The sequence below is a fragment of the Mercenaria mercenaria genome, chromosome 11, assembly GCF_021730395.1.
Source record: "Mercenaria mercenaria strain notata chromosome 11, MADL_Memer_1, whole genome shotgun sequence".
In the NCBI taxonomy this organism is placed as follows: domain Eukaryota; kingdom Metazoa; phylum Mollusca; class Bivalvia; order Venerida; family Veneridae; genus Mercenaria; species Mercenaria mercenaria.
Genome location: NC_069371.1, coordinates 67,529,308 through 67,550,756, shown reverse-complemented (window position 1 = coordinate 67,550,756; position 21,449 = coordinate 67,529,308). Strand labels below are relative to the sequence as shown.

General features: G+C 36.0%; 1 protein-coding gene across 1 annotated transcript in view; it reads left to right on the top strand.

The window, feature by feature from the left end:
- Nucleotides 1–20,307, top strand: part of LOC128546812 (vitamin D3 hydroxylase-associated protein-like) — a 53,181-nt gene extending 32,874 nt beyond the window's left edge. Inside the window, exons 11-14 of the mRNA XM_053518166.1 lie at nucleotides 7,370–7,467; nucleotides 15,551–15,656; nucleotides 19,667–19,710; nucleotides 20,262–20,307. Of these exons, the coding sequence (XP_053374141.1) occupies nucleotides 7,370–7,467; nucleotides 15,551–15,656; nucleotides 19,667–19,710; nucleotides 20,262–20,307 (294 nt within the window). The remainder of the gene's footprint in view (nucleotides 1–7,369; nucleotides 7,468–15,550; nucleotides 15,657–19,666; nucleotides 19,711–20,261) is intronic.
- The last annotated feature ends 1,142 nt before the right edge of the window (nucleotides 20,308–21,449 follow it).

Sequence of the window (21,449 nt, the reverse complement as noted above, 5' to 3'; positions counted from 1 at the left end):
CCAAACTTGAACAAAATGGTTGGACCATGAGACCTCGGCCAAGTTCGATAACTAGCCTTATGGGTCCAGGCATTTAGAGTTACTGCCCTTGAATTACCGAAAAAATCCGTCTGTTACTCTTGTCGGGCTCTCTAAGTCAACATTCTCATCCGATCTTCACCAAACTTGAACGAAATGTGTTTGGCCATAAGACCTTCCCCAAGTTAGATACTAGCCAAATCCGCCCAGGCACTTTTGATTTATGGCCCCTTGAAATTACTGATTTGATCCACTCATCCAGCCATCTAATTGGATCCACTCGTCTAAAACATCTAGAGAAACTAACATTTTTCATGGGGGCACTTGTGGGAACATGCGCTTTTCTAAAAAGCATCTCTAGTTTAAGGTTAATTTTGTTGTATTTTCACTATATTTCAAATGCTAAATGGATTTGATTCAAACTTAAAATAGTTGTTCCACCTCATCACCCACATCATGTGACATAAGGTGCTTAACTCTGACATCAATTTTTTAGCTCACCTGAGCAAGCTCAGGTGAGTTTTTCTGATCGCTTGATGTCCGGCGTCTGTCTGTCTGTCGTCTGTCAACATTTAGCTTATGTATGCGATTGAGGCTGTATTTTTCAATTAATCTTCATGAATATTGGTCAGAATGATAAACTTGATGAAAATCTAGGCCGATTCGAAAATGGGTCATCTCAGGTCAAAACTAGGGCACTAGGTCAAATCAAAGAAAACCTTGTGAAAGCGATCTAGGCTTTTATTTTTTTCAATTGATCTTCTGAATATTGGTCAGAATGATTGCCTTGATGAAATCTAGGCCGAGTTCGAAATGGTCATCTCGGGGCAGAAAACTAGGTCACTAGGTCAAATCAAAGAAAACCCCCCTTGTGTATGCGATAGAGGCTGTATTTTTCAATTGATCTTCATGAATATTGGTCAGAAATGATTGCCTTGAAAGAAATCAAGGCCGAGTTCGAAAATGGGTCATCTCGGTTCAAAAAAACTAGGTCACTAGGGGTCAAATCAAAGAAAAACATTGTGTATGCGATATAGGCTGTATTTTTCAATTATTCTTCAATGAATATTGGTCGGATGATAACCTTTATGAAATCTAGCTGAATTCGAAAATGGGTCATCTCGGGTCAAAAATTAGGTCACTAGGTCAAATCAAGAAAAACCTTGTGTATGCGATATAGGCTGTATTTTTCAATTGATCTTCAGGGAAAACTGGTCAGAATGATTGCCTTGATGAAATCTAGGCCGAGTTCGAAATGGTCATCTGGGGTCAAAAACAGGGCACTAGGTCAAATCAAAGAAAAACCTTGTGTATCGATAGAGGCGGTATTTTTCAATTGACTTCATGAATTTTGGTCAGAATGATTACCTTGATGAAATCTAGGCCGAGTCGAAAATGGTCATCTGGGGTCAAAAACTAGGTCACTAGGTCAAATCAAGGAAAAACCTTGTGTATGCGATAGAGGCTGTATTTTTCAATTGATCTTCATGAATATTGGTCAGAATGATTGCCTTGATGAAATCTAGGCCGAGTTCGAAAATGGGTCATCTCGGTTCAAAAACTAGGTCACTAGGTCAAATCAAAGAAAAACATTGTGTATGCGATAGAGGCTGTATTTTTCAATTACGTATTTTCCCGTATTAACGCCCCCGGGGGCGTTACATTTTCCAAAGAGGGGGCGTTTATTTGAGGTAAAAAAAATAAAAAATGAAAATTTTTACAAAACTTAAAAACATCGTTCAAACTAGCTGTAAATGTTTCTGTGTTGTTTAATCCCCCCAAAACGTAATTATTTGGCATCCAATTTATGCAGTGTGTCTTTTTTGCATTTAAATACGGTACCTCGTTATTCCCCTGTCTGGCTTTTTGACACGCCGCGACACTACACATTACTCATGACCCAAACAGCTGTGTACTCCGATAACATTTTCCTTGTACATGCGGGTAGCTAATTGCGCAATACACAATGTCAATGGTTTGACACGCTGCTGTGCCTGCTTTTAAATTAAAAGTTCTTAAGGTATTTCCGCAAATTGAAATTAGAAATTCATGTGAAAAATCAGAACCCTCGAAACAGCCTTCGAAATGCAAGGACACAATAATGTATGATAAAAGTTGAAAAGATATATCTGTAGGTAAACTTGCGAGCATAAAAGCTACGCTGAACCCCATCTCCACGGTGCTTTGGAAGAAAATGAGTGAACATTTTTGGTGCAAAATTTTGGTATCGTATGCAACCTAAAATGCTATAAAATATTTATTTTCAAATCAAAGAAATGCCAAAAGAGTGCACACGAACGTTACTTTTTTCAAGAAAATGTCGTTAAACATTCTAATCGCAAAACACGTGCACAGTTTTCTAAAATATTTCGCCCCCATGTTTATTTAAAAGGAATAAATATATGATTGTTTTTTTTACCTGAGTTTTCCTTACTGAAATATGTATGCTCCTTATTCATGGTTAGAGATACCCATTTAGTATAGTTTTTTCACTGTCCGATCTCCTTAATCTTTACCGATCCTTCACATTTAAAGAATAACGCAATGTGTAATGAAAAGTTTTCGTTTTAAACACACCTCCCTTGGACAAGAAAGCCGTTTCACTTAAAATTTGTAAGCATCCGCTGAAAAAATATTACTGAAAGATCGAAACTTTTTCTTAAATAAAGTTGAATTTCAATCATTTTCAAAAACTGGAAATATTGCACATTGTGTTGAATTTATAAATAAAACAAAAATCCCCAAAATAAACCATTTTAGATCTTTTCCGGGAACTATACGTTTCAGCCGAACAACGCATTTCAAAATGACACAAAACTGATTTCTCTTCGTAAACAATGTCAAAGTTCACCTAAGGAACATTGCTGAAAAAGTAAAAGTGCTTACTTGTTTCAGTTTTACGCCCCTGTAGAAAACAATCAACTTTCAACTTTAAATGCATAGATGTTCTATAATTATTCCCAATATAAAAAAACGTCCGATCTTTTCCGTGAGAAATAAAACGAAGAAAATTTTAACTATTTGTTTACACTTAAACCCATGTGACAATTAAAGGCATGTATTATCACGAGACTCCCGTGCATTTTGAACCTCGTGGTGAATAAACTGAATTTACTTTAAAGTAGGTGTCTCAGTTGACCCAGTTATTTGTTCTTTTTCAGAGAACATACATTAAAGAAGTGTTTATGAGTTTATGCATGTGTACGATATTTACTAGTCTATTTTTATATTAACGACGATGAAAACAAGTGGCACTCGGCAAATACAAGTCTATCATTTCCAGGTGTATACGAACACTGACCCCAATGTTCGAAATTTTTTCAGATAAAGAAACTCGTTATCCTTGGGTTTCGTAGACAGCCCTTAGTACTGGACCGCTGTTTCCGCGTCAACACCGCAGTAATGTAAAGTCAATGTCCATTTCTATGCCGGAATTTCAATGCACATTTATTATCAGTTTAAATCATGAAAGTGTGAAAAAATATTATTGTTTAACGAAGAACCAAAATGCAGAAAAGTTACTTTTGAGATATTGCTGATTTTAATCATCAGGTTTTTTGCGTGAGAAGTTCAACTGATTGCATTTGTAAAAAAGTTTCGTAGTTATCTACAACGTATACAAATTGTATTACCTCCTAACATATTTGGCTGTACATTTTTTCTGCGATTTATTTTCACGTGGTTTTTTAAAAACATGCTGCATTATTCCATATTGTTTAAAAAATCGATAGAATCAAAATTGTTAGTTTACGACGCATGAAACATCTAATAAGGAATCACTATAAAACATCGAACTTTTCCCCGGGCCAGTATGCGGAAAACGGGCCTAATGTTCCAAGATTGTCTAGAAAATTTTTTGCATATATCGTGATAAAGCAAATATTTCGATTGTTTTTATAATTTTTAAATATACAATCGCGTATGAGTGAGAAAGTTTTCGTTAAGTAATTTCGGGATAGTTACCGCAGGAGTGCCGAAAAATTTCCCTTTCCACAAATTTTCCGTGAGATAAGCAGCGCGTAAGTAAATAAATTCCACTATAATAAATTAAAACCCTTTTTATACTTGCACAATCATTGAAAAGAATTTGGATCGTTTCCAAATCTTGCTCACATTAAGTCTGAGACTTGTCTTACAATTTTAGGCAGTTTGGGACACCATACGTACAAAATCATTGTCCGCACATTGCACTACTTTTATGTATGCTGGAAATAGCAATATGTACGATTTAGTTTTGTTTTAATACAGAGGGGGTCAATTTAAAAAACAGATTTTGTAATAAGTTTAGTTCTATTCAGTAAGACAATTCTCCTATGCACTAATTGAAACTTTTAACTAACTTTTTTCCATTCATGAATTTTTGATAAAGTATTTTGAAAGGATTTATAAATCTAACCAAAAATTTGGAAAAATACAGGTAAAATATCTTCTTTGTTTTTCCAAATTTTAGTTTTACTTTTTATACAGCTACTTTTTGTTCAGGTCTTGCAAACTGAGGGTGTTTTTTTTATTCTGGAACAGCTGCATTTGAAAGCTTTGTCACTATATTTTCACACTTCAAATGAAGGTCACTCTAAATTCAAGATGGCGGAAGTTAACCTTAAAACTGCCGAAGAAAAATGGTATATCTAAACACATTGCTGCAAGTTTGTTTAAAGTCGGCAGGAAAGCGTGTGCGCGAGTGGTGAAAAACAAAACAAAAATGTATTACCGTTTAATTTTCTGTTACATACCGTACTTAGTACAAATGTTTGGACTTACGGTACATGGATTGTTTAAAAGTGTGTTAATTTTAATACATTGGACTTTTTACTGTAAATTACTTATTATGTGGACTTATAAAAAAGAGGTAGGTGGTTTTTTCCCGTTCTTGTTGATTTTTTTCCCTCCAAAATGGGTGGGGGCGTTAATTCGGGAAAATACGGTATTCTTCATGAATATTGGTCAGAATGATAACCTTGATGAAATCTAGGCTGAATTCGAAAATGGGTCATCTCGGGTCAAAAATTAGGTCACTAGGTCAAATCAAAGAAAAACCTTGTGTATGCGATATAGGCTGTATTTTTCAATTGATCTTCATGAATACTGGTCAGAATGATTGCCTTGATGAAATCTAGGCCGAGTTCGAAAATGGGTCATCTGGGTTCAAAAACTAGGTCACTAGGTCAAATCAAAGAAAAACCTTGTGTATGCGATAGAGGCGGTATTTTTCAATTGATCTTCATGAATTTTGGTCAGAATGATTACCTTGATGAAATCTAGGCCGAGTTCGAAAATGGGTCATCTGGGGTCAAAAACTAGGTCACTAGGTCAAATCGAAGAAAACATTGTGTATGCGATAGACGCTGTAAATTTTTTAACTGACTTCATGAAATTTGGTCAGAGTGATTACCTTGATGAAATCTAATCGATTTGAATATGGGGTTTTCTGGGTCAAAAACTAGGTCACTAGGTCAAGGAAAAGAAAAATCTTGTGTATGCGATAGAGACTGTTTTTTTCAATTGATTTTTATGAAATTTGGTCAGGATGATTGCCTTAATGAAATCTAGGTCGAATTTGAATATGGGTCATCTGAGGTCAAAAATTAGGTCACTTGGTCAAATCAAAGAAAAAACTTGCGTATGTGATAGAGGCTGTATTTTTCAATTGATCTTCATGAATTTTGGTCAGAATGATTGCCTTGATGAAATCTAGGCCGAGTTTGAACATGGGTCATCTAGGGTCAAAAACTAGGTCATATCTAAGAAAATGCTTGTTTTATCGCAAGAGACCATTTTTTTGGTCTAATCTTAATGAAAATTGGTCAGAATATTTGTTTCCATGAAATCACTAGGTCAAACATGTTTTACACTGTTATGGTGTGTTTCTTAGGTGAGCGACCTAGGGCCATCTTGGCCCTCTTGTTTATGAATTATGTCCCCTTTTACTTTAAATTTAAGGTTGATTTTGATGTATTTTCACTATATCTCAGTTATATTAGTGACTATTTGATAAACGACATTGTGTCTGAAATCATTAGTCCTCCACCTCTGATACATGTTGGGAAGTTGGCAGTTACTTGCGGAGAACAGGTACAGAATCAAGGAACACTGGTTAGGTTAACTGCCCGCCGTTATATGACTAAAATACTGTTGAAAAACGGCGTTTTACCCAAATCAAACAAACAAACAAAACTCTTGTTATAAAATGGATTTGATTCAAACTTAAAATAGATGTTCCACCTCATCACCCACATCATGTGACACAATGTGCATAACTCTGACACCAATTTTTCATGAATTATGCCCCCTTTTACTTAGAATTTCAGGTTAATTTTGATGTATTTTCACTATATCTCAGTTACTACTGAATGGATTTGATACAAACTTAAAATAGATGTTCCACCTCATCACCCACATCATGTGACACAAGGTGCATAACTCTGACACCAATTTTTCTTGAATTATGTCCCCTTTTACTTAGAATTTAAGGTTAATTTTGATGTATTTTCACTCTATCTCATTCTGATTGGCTTAGAGCCAAAGGGAAGTAACCTTTTTTTAAACTTTTGTACTAAGTTTCTTCCCCTAAAATTCCAGGAATTAGTCTATTTTTAGAAATCCTATTTTTAGATTTTCAATATTTTAGGTATTTTTCTAACTTTTTTATTATAATAAGTCCTATGCAAAAAGTAAATACATTTTTTTGTGGTAACATGGGTTGGTAAGACACTTTTTTGTATTCACTTTTAGTGTATCTCTAGAGATTTTTTATATTTACTAGTATTACCATACTAGTATAATAATTATACTAGTATTACTTATATGTGGAAGCCCAGGATGAAGTACTCCAAAGACGAGTAAAATTCTTTTTAGGTATTAAGCGTTTTTTTGACATTTTTATATTATTCTAAGTATTTTTAACATTTCTTATGGTTGCCATTCTTCTGTGACAAGACTGTATGGTGGGGGTATGAGTCACTCCTGTGACAGTTCTAGTTGTATATGACATCAGCATTTCTAACTGACCAATTGGAGAGCTGCATTTTTCAGTACCTGCCAGTTTCCACTAGGGTAAATGGAAGCATTTTTACAATGAATATCAATCTAATGACGTTAGAAATAAATATCACACTATTCTAGAAATCAAATTCTGTTTTTTAACCACACATGCCCTAGAGGATACTACGAACTAAAAGATCTCGTTGCATGGATTTAATACTTTGATTTTAATGTAAAGTTTGAGATATTAAACAGCGAGTCTGTGATAAAGTCGGAGTAAAATGTAATAATTTCCCAAGTGAAAATAATATCAATTTACAATGTTGTGAGCATGTTAAAATAATGAATACATTTGTTTTTTTCCAAACAGTTAGTGCCATTTGAAGTTCCAAATGTTGAAGAAATGTTTGGTGTACTGTTCATAAAGGCGTGTTTTGGTGATGGTGGACAACATTTTCTGGATTTTATGTTAGTATACATTATTTGTTAAGTTCATTTACTGTTCTACCTCTTCTATTTAACCTTAATTTGCATGTGTATGTAAATAGCCTTATTAGATAAAATGTTCTTTTACAGACATAAAGTGCATTTAACAGTATATTTTGAGCTCAGTTAAACTTTGGCCTGCTAGCAGCAAGTGAATTTGCCTTTGCGACCAGTGCAGACCAAGATCAGCCTGCACTTCTGTGCAGACTGTTCATGGTCTGCACTGTTCGCTATTCAGTCTGTAAATTTTCATTGAACACCCCTTCGAATAATAAGTGGTAATACCAAGAGCGGAAAATGGAAAAATCTTTATAAAATCTTTCCTCGTGGACCACTTGATGCATTTTCACCAAATTTGGTCTGTAGCATCCTTGTATAAACCTGTCCCCAAGTCTGAAGGGGGCCACCAGAGCTTAAAATAGAGAAAAAATTCCCGTCCTAAAGCGCTTGACGGTTCCTCACCAAACTTGGTCTTTAGCATCCTTGTTTGAATCTTTCTCATGTTTGTTCAAGTGGTTTCATTTGGCTTATTATCCCCTGACGAAAGTCGGAGGGATATAGTTTTGGCGTTGTCCGTCCGTCCGTCCAGAGCCATATCTAGGAAATGGTTGGGAATATTTATCTAAAACTTCATATACTTGTTCACCACTATGAGTTCTTGTGGCCCGTCAAGTTTCAGTCAGATTGCCCAAGTAACACCAGAGTTATGGCCCTTAGAAGTTTCTAGTGTTAACTATATAGGCTACTATAAATATGGCAATTTCTGCATCATAACTTTTGATATTTTTGACCTTGAACTATGAAACTTTAACAGAATTTAGAGCACTATAATGTGGTTGTGCACACACAATTTCGTATGGATTTCTTTTGTAACTGCAGAGTTATTGCCCTTTAATTGTCTAAAAATCCACATATTTGTACATAACAAACTTGCCATTTGGCAGAATTTCATTAAATTTCTTTCATTCTTTTCTGTGACCATTTATTATAAACATGTGAAGTTGCGCACCCACACCTGGTCGCCTACTTGCCTTGGTCACCCGGGGTGACACCGGGGTCAAAATTGATCCCGCCCCATGGGTCACTTGATTTTACATAGGAAAATCTTCAAAAATTTTCTAAAAATAAACCAGAAGGCCTAGAGCTTAGATATTTCACATGTAGCATTACCTAGTAGACCTCTACAAAATTTGTTCAAATCATGACCCCAGGGGTCACTTGATTTTACATAGGAAAATCTTCAAAAATTTTCTAAAAATAAACCAGAAGGCCTAGAGCTTAGATATTTGACATGTAGCATTGTCTAATAGACTTCTACAAAATTTGTTCAAATCATGACCCCCAGGGTCAAATTGACCCCGCCCCATGGGGTTACTTCATTGTACATAGAAAAGTCTTCAAAATTTTCTAAAAATAAACCAGAAGGCCTAGAGCTTAGATATTTCACATGTAGCATTGCCTAGTGGACCTCTACAAAATTTGTTCAAATCATGACCCCTGGGGTCAAAATTGACCCCGCCCCAGGGGTCACTTGATTTTACTCAGGAAAATCATTAAAAATTTTCTTAAAATAAACCGGAAGGCCTAGAGCTTAGATATTTCACATGTAGCATTGCCTAATGGACCTCTACAAAATTTGTTCAAATCATGACCCCTGGGTCAAAACTGACCCCGCTCCAGGGGTCACTTGATTTTACATAGGAAAGTCTTCAAAAAATTTCTAAAAATAAACTAGAAGGCCTAGATCTTAGATATTTGACATGTAGCATTGCCTAGTAGACTTCTACAATATTTATTCAAATCTTGACCCCACCCCATGGGGTTACTTGATTGTACATAGAAAAATCTTCAAAATTTTCTAAAAATAAACCAGAAGGCCTAGAGCTTAGATATTTGACATGTAGCATTGCCTAGTGGACCTCTACAAAATTGGTTCAAATCTTGACCCCCCAGGGTCAAATTGAGCCAGCCCCAGGGTTACTTGATTGTACATAGGGAAATCTTCATAAATTTGCTATAAATAAACCAGAAGGCCTAGATCTTAGATATTTGATATGTAACATTTCCTAGTAGACTTCTACAAACTTTGTTCAAATCATGACACCTGGGGTAAAATTGGCCCCGCCCCAGGGGTTACTTGATTGTCGTCGGAAAATCTTCAAAATATTCTAAAAATAAACAAGAATGCATAGAGCTTAGATATTTGACATGTAGCATTGCCTAGTGGACCTCTACAAAATTGGTTCAAATCTTCACCCCCCAGGGTCAAATTGACCCAGCCCCAGGGGTTACTTGATTGTACATAGGGAAATCTTCATAAATTTGCTAAAATAAACCAGAAGGCCTAGATCTTAGATATTTGATATGTAACATTTCCTAGTAGACTTCTACAAACTTGGTTCAAATCATGACCCCTGGGGTAAAATTGGCCCGCCCCAGGGGTTACTTGATTGTACATCGGAAAATCTTCAAAATATTCTAAAAATAAACAAGAATGCATAGAGCTTAGATATTTGACATGTAGCATTGCCTAGTGGACCTCTACAAAATTGGTTCAAAATCTTGACCCCCCCCCCCCCCCCCCCAGGGTCAAATTGTCCCACCCCCAGGGGTTACTTGATTGTACATAGGGAAATCTTCATAAATTTGCTAAAAATAAACCAGAAGGCCTAGATCTTAGATATTTGATATGTAACATTTCCTAGTAGACTTCTACAAACTTTGTTCAAATCATGACCCCCGGGGTAAAATTGGCCCCGCCCCAGGGGTTACTTGATTGTACATCAGAAAATCTTCGAAAAAAATTCTAAAAATCATCAGTTTGACATTAGAAACAGTGTACGAAATTCAGATTTGAATCCAATAGCCCGTTCGGGCTACCAGATTAAAAATTTTCCAAGCCCGACACCAATTTCACTAGCCCGAACTTTAACACCTTAAAATACATAATTTTTGCACCATATAACATTTTGTTTCACAGACATCTCTATGCATGTTTGAAGTAATAAAAAAGACATACAGTACATGTTTGCCATGTTTTTAAAAAAAAATTTAACTCGAAATACTCCAGTCCAGATCAGCATCGTCAGAGTCCAAAAGCATCGGACATGACACTCCTTGCCAAAACGAAATCTAAACTGTTACGCCCGATTATTTAGGATCCGCACTCGCCAATTACTGCAACTCAGACTGTTGACAATTTGTAAGATGTGATATCGAGTGCTGAATACACATTACACACACGCTGATAGCATAATTTAAGCTCCACCTACTGCAGGTACTTGTGAGATTTTCGCGAGAAGTGTGAAAGCTAATCAAATTATCCGTTACGCTAGAGGTGATTGTATTCAGCCAATTAGAGCTGCGGTTACGTCTTTGACACTGTGTTTGATTGTCAACACGTAAGAGTGCAAAAACCAATAATTCCATAAGCGTTTCTCAGTCTGGAAAATCACGATGCAGTACTCGTTTAATTAGCATGTTTTTTTTTTAAACAAATGAGGAAAATTCGGTAGCCCAGTCGGGCTTGTACCTGTGGAAAATCGGTAGCCCGAGCTGAAATTTGGTAGCCACGGGCTGTCGGACTACCGTGAATTTCGAACACTGTAGAAACATGTAGCTCATATTACTCTGGTGAGCGATCCAGGGTCATCATGACCCTCTTGTTATGCCCCCACTTTGGGGGGGGGGGGGGGCATATAGATTTGCCCTTGTCCGTCCGTCCTTCCAAGAATGTTGTGTCGCGCCTAGCTCGAAAAGTATTTGACGTAGAGTCACAAAACTTTACAGGAATGTTGGTCAGCATGTGTAGTTGTGCACCTGGTGTTTCGCGTCTGGATTCATTCGGTCATGTAGAACTTATGGCCCCTGACTTGGTAAAAATTGGTCATTTTAGTGTTGTGTCGCGCCTAGCTCCAAAAGTATATGACTTAGAGTCACAAAACTTTACAGGAATGTTGGTCAGCATGTGTAGTTGTGCACCTGGGGTTTCGCGTCTGGATTCATCCAGTCATGTAGGAGTTATGGCCCCTGACTTAATAAAAAATTGGTCATTTTAATGTTGTGTCGTGCATAGCTCCAAAAGTATTTGACCTAGAGTCACCAAAGTTTACAGGAATGTTGGTCAGCATGTGCAGTTGTGCACCAGGGGTTTCGCGTCCGGATTCATTCAGTCTTGTAGGAGTTATAGCCCCTGACTTAGTTAAAAATTGGTCATTTTAATGTTGTGTCGTGCGTAGCTCTGAAAGTATTTGACCTAGAGTCACCAAAGTTTACAGGAATGTTGGTCAGCATGTGCAGTTGTGCACCTGGGGTTTCGTGTCCGGAGTTTAATGTCATGTCGTGGGGGCATCTGTGTCCCATGGACACATTTCTAGTTTTTCATTTTTAATTTTCCATCAATATTTATAATCAACATGTGAAATTTTGTTTCCTCTCCCATTCCCCCGCACCCCCACACCCTTAAAAAATAAATATATATACATATATATTTCCATTCCTTTTTTTTTTTTTTTTTAGATGTTCAAACCTTCAACATGTTAAGTTGTGACTGCACAAGCCTTGCCCTCAGTCATGTTCAAGATATCTTACCAGTGTTCTCAACTTCTCATAAGGACATCTGTTTTTAGCTCACCTGAGCAATGCTCAGGTGAGTTTTTCTGATCGCTCAATGTCCGGCATCTGTCTGTCAACATTTAGCTTGTGTATGCGATAGAGGCTGTATTTTTCAACTGATCTTCATGAAAATTGGTCAGAATGATTACCTTGATGAAATCTAGGCCGAGTTTGAAAGTGGGTCATCTGGGGTCAAAAACTAGGTCACTAGGTCAAATCAAAGAAAAACCTTGTGTATGCGATAGAGGCTGTATTTTTCAGTTAATCTTCATGAATTTTGGTCAGAATGATTACCTTGATGAAATCTAGGCCGAGTTTGAAAATGGGTCATCTGGGATCAAAAACTAGGTCACTAGGTCAAATCAAAGAAAAACCTTGTGTATGCGATAGAGACTGTTTTTTTCAACTGATCTTTATGAAATTTGGTCAGAATGATTACCTTGATGAAATCTAGGCCGAATTTGAAAGTGGGTCATTTTCAAAAAGTAGGTCACTAGGTCAAATCAAAGGAAAAGCTTGTATATGCGATAGAGGCTGTATTTTTCAATTGATCTTCCTGAAATAAAGTCCAAAATGATAACCTTAATGAAATGTAGGCCGAGTTTGAAAATGGATCATCTTGGATCAAAAAGTAGGTCACTAGGTCAAATCAAAGAGAAACCTTGTGTATGCGATAGAGGCTGTATTTTTCAATTGATCTTCATGAAATTTGGTCAGAATGATGAAATCTAGATCAAGTTAGAATATGGGTCTCGTGCTCTGGGGTCAAAAATTAGGTCACAGGTCGAATCAAAGAAAATATTTATTTATACTCAAGATTTTTGCTCCAATTTTAATGATAATTGGTAAGAATATTTATTTCCATGAAATCACTAGGTCAGACATGTTTACAACACTGTTATGGTGTGTTTCTCAGGTGAGTGACCTAGGGCCATCTTGGCCCTCTTGTTTTATGTTCAAATGTACATGTTAAACAACAACACCTGGTGCCAAAGCACTCAAAGACAATACTTTGTTCCAGTTAAACTTCAAGCTCATATGTCAATTAACTGCATTTAATTTTAAAAGCTAAACTTATTACAGTAAGCATATCCCATTCAAAATAAATTCTTTAGTCAGGATCAAAGTATCATACATTTATTATGTACTCTTTAATTAAACATTTGTTTTCTGTTAAATTGATTTTGACTAATGAAATTATTTGCTTCTTATTAACATCCTTAACCTTTTGCCGGATATATTTTTTTGCCATTCCTCACCACAAACCCTTTCGGCGGGGGATACCAATTCATCGAATTTGCTTGTTGATAAATGTCTTTCACACTAAACAGAATTATTGCTTTTAGTGATACTATGTGTCATGACATATATCTAAAGTAAAAAGGTCAGTGTCAGCTGAGTGTCTTAAGGGCATCACGGCTCTCAAGGGTGTCATGGCTCTCAAGGGCGTCACGACTCTCAAGGGTGTCACGGCTCTCAAGGGTGTCATGGCTCTCAAGGGCGTCACGACTCTCAAGGACGTCACGGCTCTCAAGGGCGTTGCGGCTATCAAGGGCATCACGGCTCTCAAGGGTGTCACGGCTCTCAAGGGCGTCATGGCTCTCAAGGGTGTCACGGCTCTCTTGTTTCTGTATATATGTAATCTTCCATTTGATTTTGAGTGATAACCTGATTCTAACTGATGATAGAAGTTGTAAGACAGTTTCACAATTATTTGGAATATTTGCAAACTCTTTTTTTAGTTAATAGAAAAGCAGAGACAATAAAATCCTTCTGCTTTTAAGATCTTTGTACCCCCCCCCCCCCCCCAAACAACAAAGTTCTAAGGGGGGTATACTGGTTTCAAGTTGTCTGTCCATCAGTCTGTTGAGCTTTCTGTCCGTCTGTCCATAGACACAATCTTGTGTGCACCAACTCTCCTCATCCCCTCGACACAATTTAATGAAACTTCACACAAGTGATCAGTAACAACAGTAGTTGTGCAAGGTGCATGTTAGGTTCTTTCAGAAGAGTTATGGGACTTTTTTGTTACTATACTAATATATACATAGAGTCTGCATATGCAATATTGTGCGTGCCTAATCTCCTGAACCAATGCACATGATTTAATGAAACTTAAGACAAATGATCAGTAGTAACCCTAGTTGTGTATGGTGCTTGTTAGGTTCTTTCGGGAAAAAATCTACACAGTTATGGGACTTTGTTTTTTGTTAATATACTATATACATACAGTCAGTCTGCATATGCAATCTTGTGTGCGCCTAATATCCCGAACCCTTGCACACAATTTAATGAAACAATAAAACTTCACACAAGTGATCAGTACCAACCCTAGTTATGCATGGTGCCTGTAATGTTCTTTCGGGGAAAAAATCTGCAGAGTTATGGGACTTTGTTTGCTCATATAGCTTTTGTTCGACTTTTTCAGTAGCTTTTTACTATGTTTATAGTATGGCATATAATAAGCATGCGTTCTATATTTCCTAATAAGAATTATCTGTTCCCCACAAGTATGTGGCAACTTCTCTTGAGTAAGCAGTGAAGAACAAATGACCTTTTTAACAAGGAATTGTATAATTGCAAGTCTGTACATGTAATGGGTTTTATTGTTTTTGAAATCCAACTCAGTCCAGACCAAAAACCACTACAACAAAATGCCTAAAAGTAAAAAAAGTATCCATGGCATTAACACACAATCATATTGAAAAACTTAATTTTAATCTATTTGATATGGTATTGTTCTTCCCTTTATTGTAATATACAGAAAGAAAGTCCTGCCTTGGTTACCAGTGTCATAACAAATTGTCCAAGTTTCGAATACCCTATCAAGGGGCTTTAATTGAGGCCAGCAGATATAATTTTTATACACCCAAAGGGATGTATTATGTTATACCTCTAGTGTCCGTCGGTCTGTTAGCAATTTCGTGTCAGCTCTGTAACTCTTAAACCCCTTGATGGATTTCAAAGAAACTTGACACAAAAATTCACTACATCGGGATAGTGCACGTTCTGGATGGCTCGATTCAAGGTCACACTTAGGGGTCAAAGGTCATATGAGTGTGTTTCGTGTTCGCTGTGTAACTCTTGACCCCCTGGAAGAATTTCAAAGGAACTTGACATAAATATTCACCACATCGAGATGATGTGCAGAGTGCATGTTCTAGATGGCTCGCTTCAAGGTAAGGTCATTGTGTCTAACATCATTCGTCCTCCACCTCTGGTAATTCATGTGGTTAAACGATTGTCGGCACACAGACTGGATTGTGTTTGAAAGGTTTACTACAATAGGTACAGTTGAGTATACCCAGAAGGGCACCCGAGGTCTTCCCCCACTGTTGAAGCTGTTAAGTCACCATATGACCTGTATTGTGTCAGTCCAACTTAAGACCCAGTAAAAGCACAAAAATCTTTCTGCATGCCTTATAGTTTTGTACCTTATATATATTTACAGGGACGATGATATGGTCGATTCTGCTATTAAACTTCTCTATTATGTGTACAAACTTCCATCCTTTATGCAGATCATATTGTCATATATTGCCAGCTTCATTGCAAAGGTATGTCAATTATTTTCTTTATCTTATACTATATACATGTATATGGTTTATTTTTGGTTGATCGGCATGATTTAGATTAAACCTAACGTTTATTATACCCTTGTAAACCAAGTTTGAAGTAGATATGATACGAGTTATGCCCATGACGTTGGTTGGTCCATTGCAAAAAAAATACCCCATTATTTTTCTTTACTTATTATAATCAAATGTGATCATTTTGTCGAAGTCAAGGTTGTTTTGGTTACCCTCCCTCTCCTCACCTCATATTTTTCTTTAAAGTCTTCAGTTATTCTAATTTGAACTACACGCATGAAATGTTTTTTTTTTTTTGTCTGAAAAAAGGGTTATGTAGGGGTATTAATCATTCCAGTGATAGCTCTAGTTACATCATTTTCTACTTGGCCTCTTGTGGTGAGATATGGTCATGTTACTCATATACAGGATTCAAGCGGGAACTTTTGAGATTGACAGTTGAGACCTTATCCACAAAACTACTGCCAAATTGTGTGGCTGCATAGTAGAAAAACTGGTCAAGTATCTACTGTGTCAAATAAGTATACTGCAAAGTACTTAATATTTGTTGGGCAGCATTTTGCATGGATTTCACTGTTGTATATTGCGACAAGAAAATTTCCATTGAGTGATCAGATTTGAAATCAAAGTACTAAGTTTCATGAGATTCGTCACATTGAGTACCAGAAAAAAAAAGAGTCCAATCACAGGACCTGAGTCTGCAGGCAATATTGGTGTTCCAACAGCACAGTATGTCAGGTTAGGTAGTGTTTTGAAACTTTGTGATCAGGGTGTGGTAAACCTCGGTTTTGGCCGTGAATTATTCTGATTTTTGTAAATATCTAAATAAATAGTTTTAGTTACCAAGTTCTTTTAACATACATTAAAGAATACATTATGACAGAGCTTTGCTGAAAATTTGGACCTTAACAAGCAAATATTGTTCGAGCTATTTCCAAAAATATACCTTAAAAACTCCCGACTTCGAGAAAGTTTATCAACAGAAACCATTAAATGCTCTTAAAGTCATATTTTATATTTTTGGTGCCATTTCTCATTATATATGTTGTAAATATATGCCTGTAGGTCTATGCAAAATTTAGGGACATGACATTCTGTAGTTTTAGAACAATTTTGGGAAATGCCCTTTTGTCTGCAATTTCTCTAGTCTATTCCTTAGGTGGCTAGAGCTGGCCAATTAGAAATATTTATTAAAAATATTTAAAGAAGTTTTTCATGAAGGAAATTTTACTGCCATGTCAAGAATGATGTTTTTTAGTTGTAGTAAATTTTATAGATTTTTTATCAGCTTTGTTCTCTGGTAATCCTTAAAAATGGCCCTTTGAAGTGAGTATGGAATTTTGGCGGCCATATTGGATTTTGGGGACAAATTATGCAATTTCTTTGACACTTTATTTTATCATTTCAACAGAGTTATCTGTTATTTAAAACATATTGTTATGATGTAGTTTTTTCTGTAGATTATGTTTATGTTATTTGTTTTTGATGACACTTATTCTAATTCTTGTATTAGATGGGGAAAATATTGAAATTCCTTTAAAAATTATTAGCCAATCAAAACGCAGCAGTCAGGCTCCCTGTCTATATAAGGAAACAGAATGTAGGTCAGTTAACTTTACACTTTTGGATCTTAAAGCAGCAACATCTTTTTGGAAAGCTTAATTGGTAAAATTATTTCTGTGGATATAAATAAGAAATTTGGACTTAGAATTATTTAAATATTAATTAATCAATTTGTGAATAGAAAAATGTGGCTGATAACTATTGCACTGATTCTTAACCTTTTTCTGAATTTGACAGTTTTAGGAGCCATTATTTTGGGTGCAATTCTGTATTTTGCTTTTTATTATTACCAAGAACAGTGGGTGGCAATTTTTGAGAACTGTAGAATTTTTTGCAGACTTTAATTTTAAGTTTAACTGGGAAACTTGTGGAACTTTTATGACTCTAGTGCACTTGCATTCAAACTGAATTCTGTTACCTTTTGTGATTTTGAACTTGTACAAAATAAATATATCTGGAGAAAGAAAAAATATAGAAAAGAAAAGACAAAATAGATTTGTAAAACTGAAATTACTCTTGTGTTTTCATTTAATACTACATAGTGTGTTGACTTTTCCAATTTATGATCTAAGTGGTGTTATGATAACTGAACTTATTATTACAGCACTTGGCATTATATATATATAATAACTCTGAAATAGCCCAGAAAGTGGTCTCATAAGGAATCTGGCTTTTCCTGAAATTAATTAAGCCAGTGGTGTCGGTCATCCTGAACATTTACCCCCAAAACTCGAGCAATAAGAACATTGCCAACAACCATATTTTAGGTCATCGTTGAACAATTTAACCCCGGGACTGGGGTTTACTACAAGGGGTACTATTTTGCTTCAATTCTTGTAAACACTCCAGCAAACAAATATTAAAAAGCCATGTTAAAATAATTGCCTCTATTTTCAGCTAGGAGATAGGTAAAAGCTTTATTATATATTTTAACAGCTAGCGCTTTGATGGATTTGCATAATGCAAATTGTTTTCTTCAGATTTCTACATTTTGTTATAGAATTGTCGAACATAACGAGTATCTAGAGTTAAAAAGATATGTCTGACTATTCTGCTGATATATATATTTTTGATAAATATATTTCTGTTGCACTTGCAGAGAAAGGTGGCAAGTCTGCTGCTGAGATCAATTCTTTATACATACTGCATTTGCAGGAAAGGGCGGCAAGTTTGCTGCTGAGATCAATTCTTTATACATATTGCACTTGCAAGAAAATGTGGCAAGTTCGCTGCCGAGATCAATTCTTTATACATACTGCATTTGCAGGAAAGTGTGGCAAGTTTGCTGCTGAGATCAGTTCATTATACATATTGCACTTGCAAGAAAATGTGGCAAGTTTGGTGCTGAGATCAATTCTTTATACATACTGCATTTGTAGGAAAGGGCGGCAAGTTTGGTGCTGAGATCAATTCTTTATACATGTTTTACTTCAAGAAAAGATGGCAAGTTTGCTGCTGAGATCAGTTCTTTATACAAATTGTACTTGCAAGAAAAGGTGGCAGTTTTGCTGCTGAGATCAATTCTTTATACATACTGCATTTGCAGGAAAGGGCGGCAAGTTTGGTGCTGAGATCAATTCTTTATACATGTTTTACCTCAAGAAAAGATGGCAAGTTTGCTGCTGAGATCAGTTCTTTATACAAATTGTACTTGCAAAAAAAGGTGGCAGGTTTGCTGCTGAGATCAATTCTTTATACATACTGCATTTGCAGGAAAGTGTGGCAAGTTTGCTGCTGAGATCAATTCTTTATACATATTGCACTTGCAAGAAAATGTGGCAAGTTTGGTGCTAAGATCAATTCTTTATTTCTTTATACATATTGTACTTCAAGAAAAGATGGCAAGTTTGCTGCTGAGATCAATTCTTTATACAAATTGCTTTTGCAGGAAAAGGTGTCAAGTTTGCTGCTGAGATCAGTTCTTTATACAAATTGTACTTGCAAAAAAAGGTGGCAGGTTTGCTGCTGAGATCAATTCTTTATACATACTGCATTTGCAGGAAAGTGTGGCAAGTTTGCTGCTGAGATCAATTCTTTATACATATTGCACTTGCAAGAAAATGTGGCAAGTTTGGTGCTAAGATCAATTCTTTATTTCTTTATACATATTGTACTTCAAGAAAAGATGGCAAGTTTGCTGCTGAGATCAATTCTTTATACAAATTGCTTTCGCAGGAAAGAGTGGCAAGTTTGCTGCTGAGATCAATTCTTTATACCTATTGTACTTGCAAGAAAAGGTGTAAGGTCTTCAGTTGAGATGAACTCCTGATATATATATATATATATATATATATATATATATATATATATATATATATATATATATATATATATATATATATATATATATTGTACTTGCAGAATAGCGTGCCATGTCTCTAGTTCAGTCAATTCCTTATATATTGTACTTGCAGGAAAGGATTCCAGGTCTTCAGTTGAGATCAATGCAAGGAGTCAAGTAAGTTAAGCTCTATATTTATAACAAATATTAAAGCCGAATAAATCATTGTTGACTGATGACTGAATATTACAGAATTAGCAACCATTTCATATTATTGACAGGCTTCTTGCATTTTTTAAATTATTATATATTTTAAAAGAGAAAATGGCATATTTATCCACTTTTTCATTGCTTGCTGTTCAAAAAAAAGAGATATATCAATACTGGAAAACACTACTGTATCTTCCAAATCTGTTATATTCCTTTTGCATGTTCAGATAAAAAACAAACATTGTGCACAGAAAATTTTGCCAGTAAAAAAGATAGGTCTAATTTAACCTATAACTTGAGAACCACTTGACCCAGAACATTGAAACTTCATTGGATGTTTGGATATGCTGAGTAGATGATCCTTGTTGCATTTCAGTCACTTAGATGACTGTCAGTGTCTGATTTTCGCTCGTATCCCCGATTGACTTCTTGACTATTACTGCTATGCTTTGGGGGAGACATGCGCTTTTCCACAAAAGCATCTTCTAGTTTATATGATGAATGTTTTCTTATTCCAGATCTGGAGTTAAGTCAGTGATTAGAATAAATAATGTTACACCATGACACATGCAGGGTTCTGCTGAGGCCGCGGTTTCGCAAGAATGTCGCGTAAAAATTACAAATGTCGCACAAACATTGGTCTAGAAGCATCAGTTGTCGCGTTAACGAAAATTTTGGGAACGAATGTGCGTATGGGATGACCGCAACTGAGTATAAAATGTTCTGTAAACGAATAAAAGAGTTTCCCGCAAAAACGTCATTTTGTTCGACATTGAGCAATTTAAAGCTAAATTTCTGTATCTGCAGACAAGAAAAACATCCAGTCCAATGATTAAGAGCCGAGTACTTCGTGTCGCTTCATACAAAAGCCCCATATATACCAAACAAACCTGAATCTAATGTTGTTTACCATTCTCCACCCACACTTGGCAGACGAAGTTGAAAGTGCACCCATTGACTGCTTAATATTTGTCTGCCATTCCAAACTTACTGTGTCTCCAAAACTAACAATGTGTCATAAAGGGTGCAGAAAATTTGTATGAAGCCAAAAAGGAAATTGACTCCAAATTTCAACAGAGTTGATAATAGGACTAAAATAAAGACTTCAATGACATACAGTAAAAAGTTGTTGGATCAATTTGGAAAGGTAGATGATAATGTGATACTAGAGCAATTCCAAAAACTTTAAGATTATTGCAAAAATATCAGTACACCGCTCGTATTTGAAATGTGCAATGAGAAACACGATCTTCCCTGATAGTCCGCCTTATGACATTTACTAAAATTTCAACACAGAATTAGAACCCATGATCACTTGCAAGACATCTTTCCCTTTTCCCCCAGCTTCACTGTTACACAGAATACCTCAGGACAGATTAAGTCCTTTGTGCAAAGGCACAGGCGTTTCAAATCGGTGCAGTTAACACTCTTGCATGTCAATCATTGCCATTGGTTTCTATCAACAAATAGGTGTGATCCCTCGGTGGCAAGGGCTTTCTATAACGCTATATCATACATTTTTCATTAGATATAAGGTGTGAAGTGATCGAGACTGATTTGTGCGTTCGAATTAACATGTCGAGTGCTGGAGATAAAATGTCATGCTCTCATAATGGGATGTTGTGCGATTTAAATAAGAAGTCTTTGCGCTCAAAAATAATGTCTACGTCGAGATAGATGTCGACACTCGTATATAAATATCATTA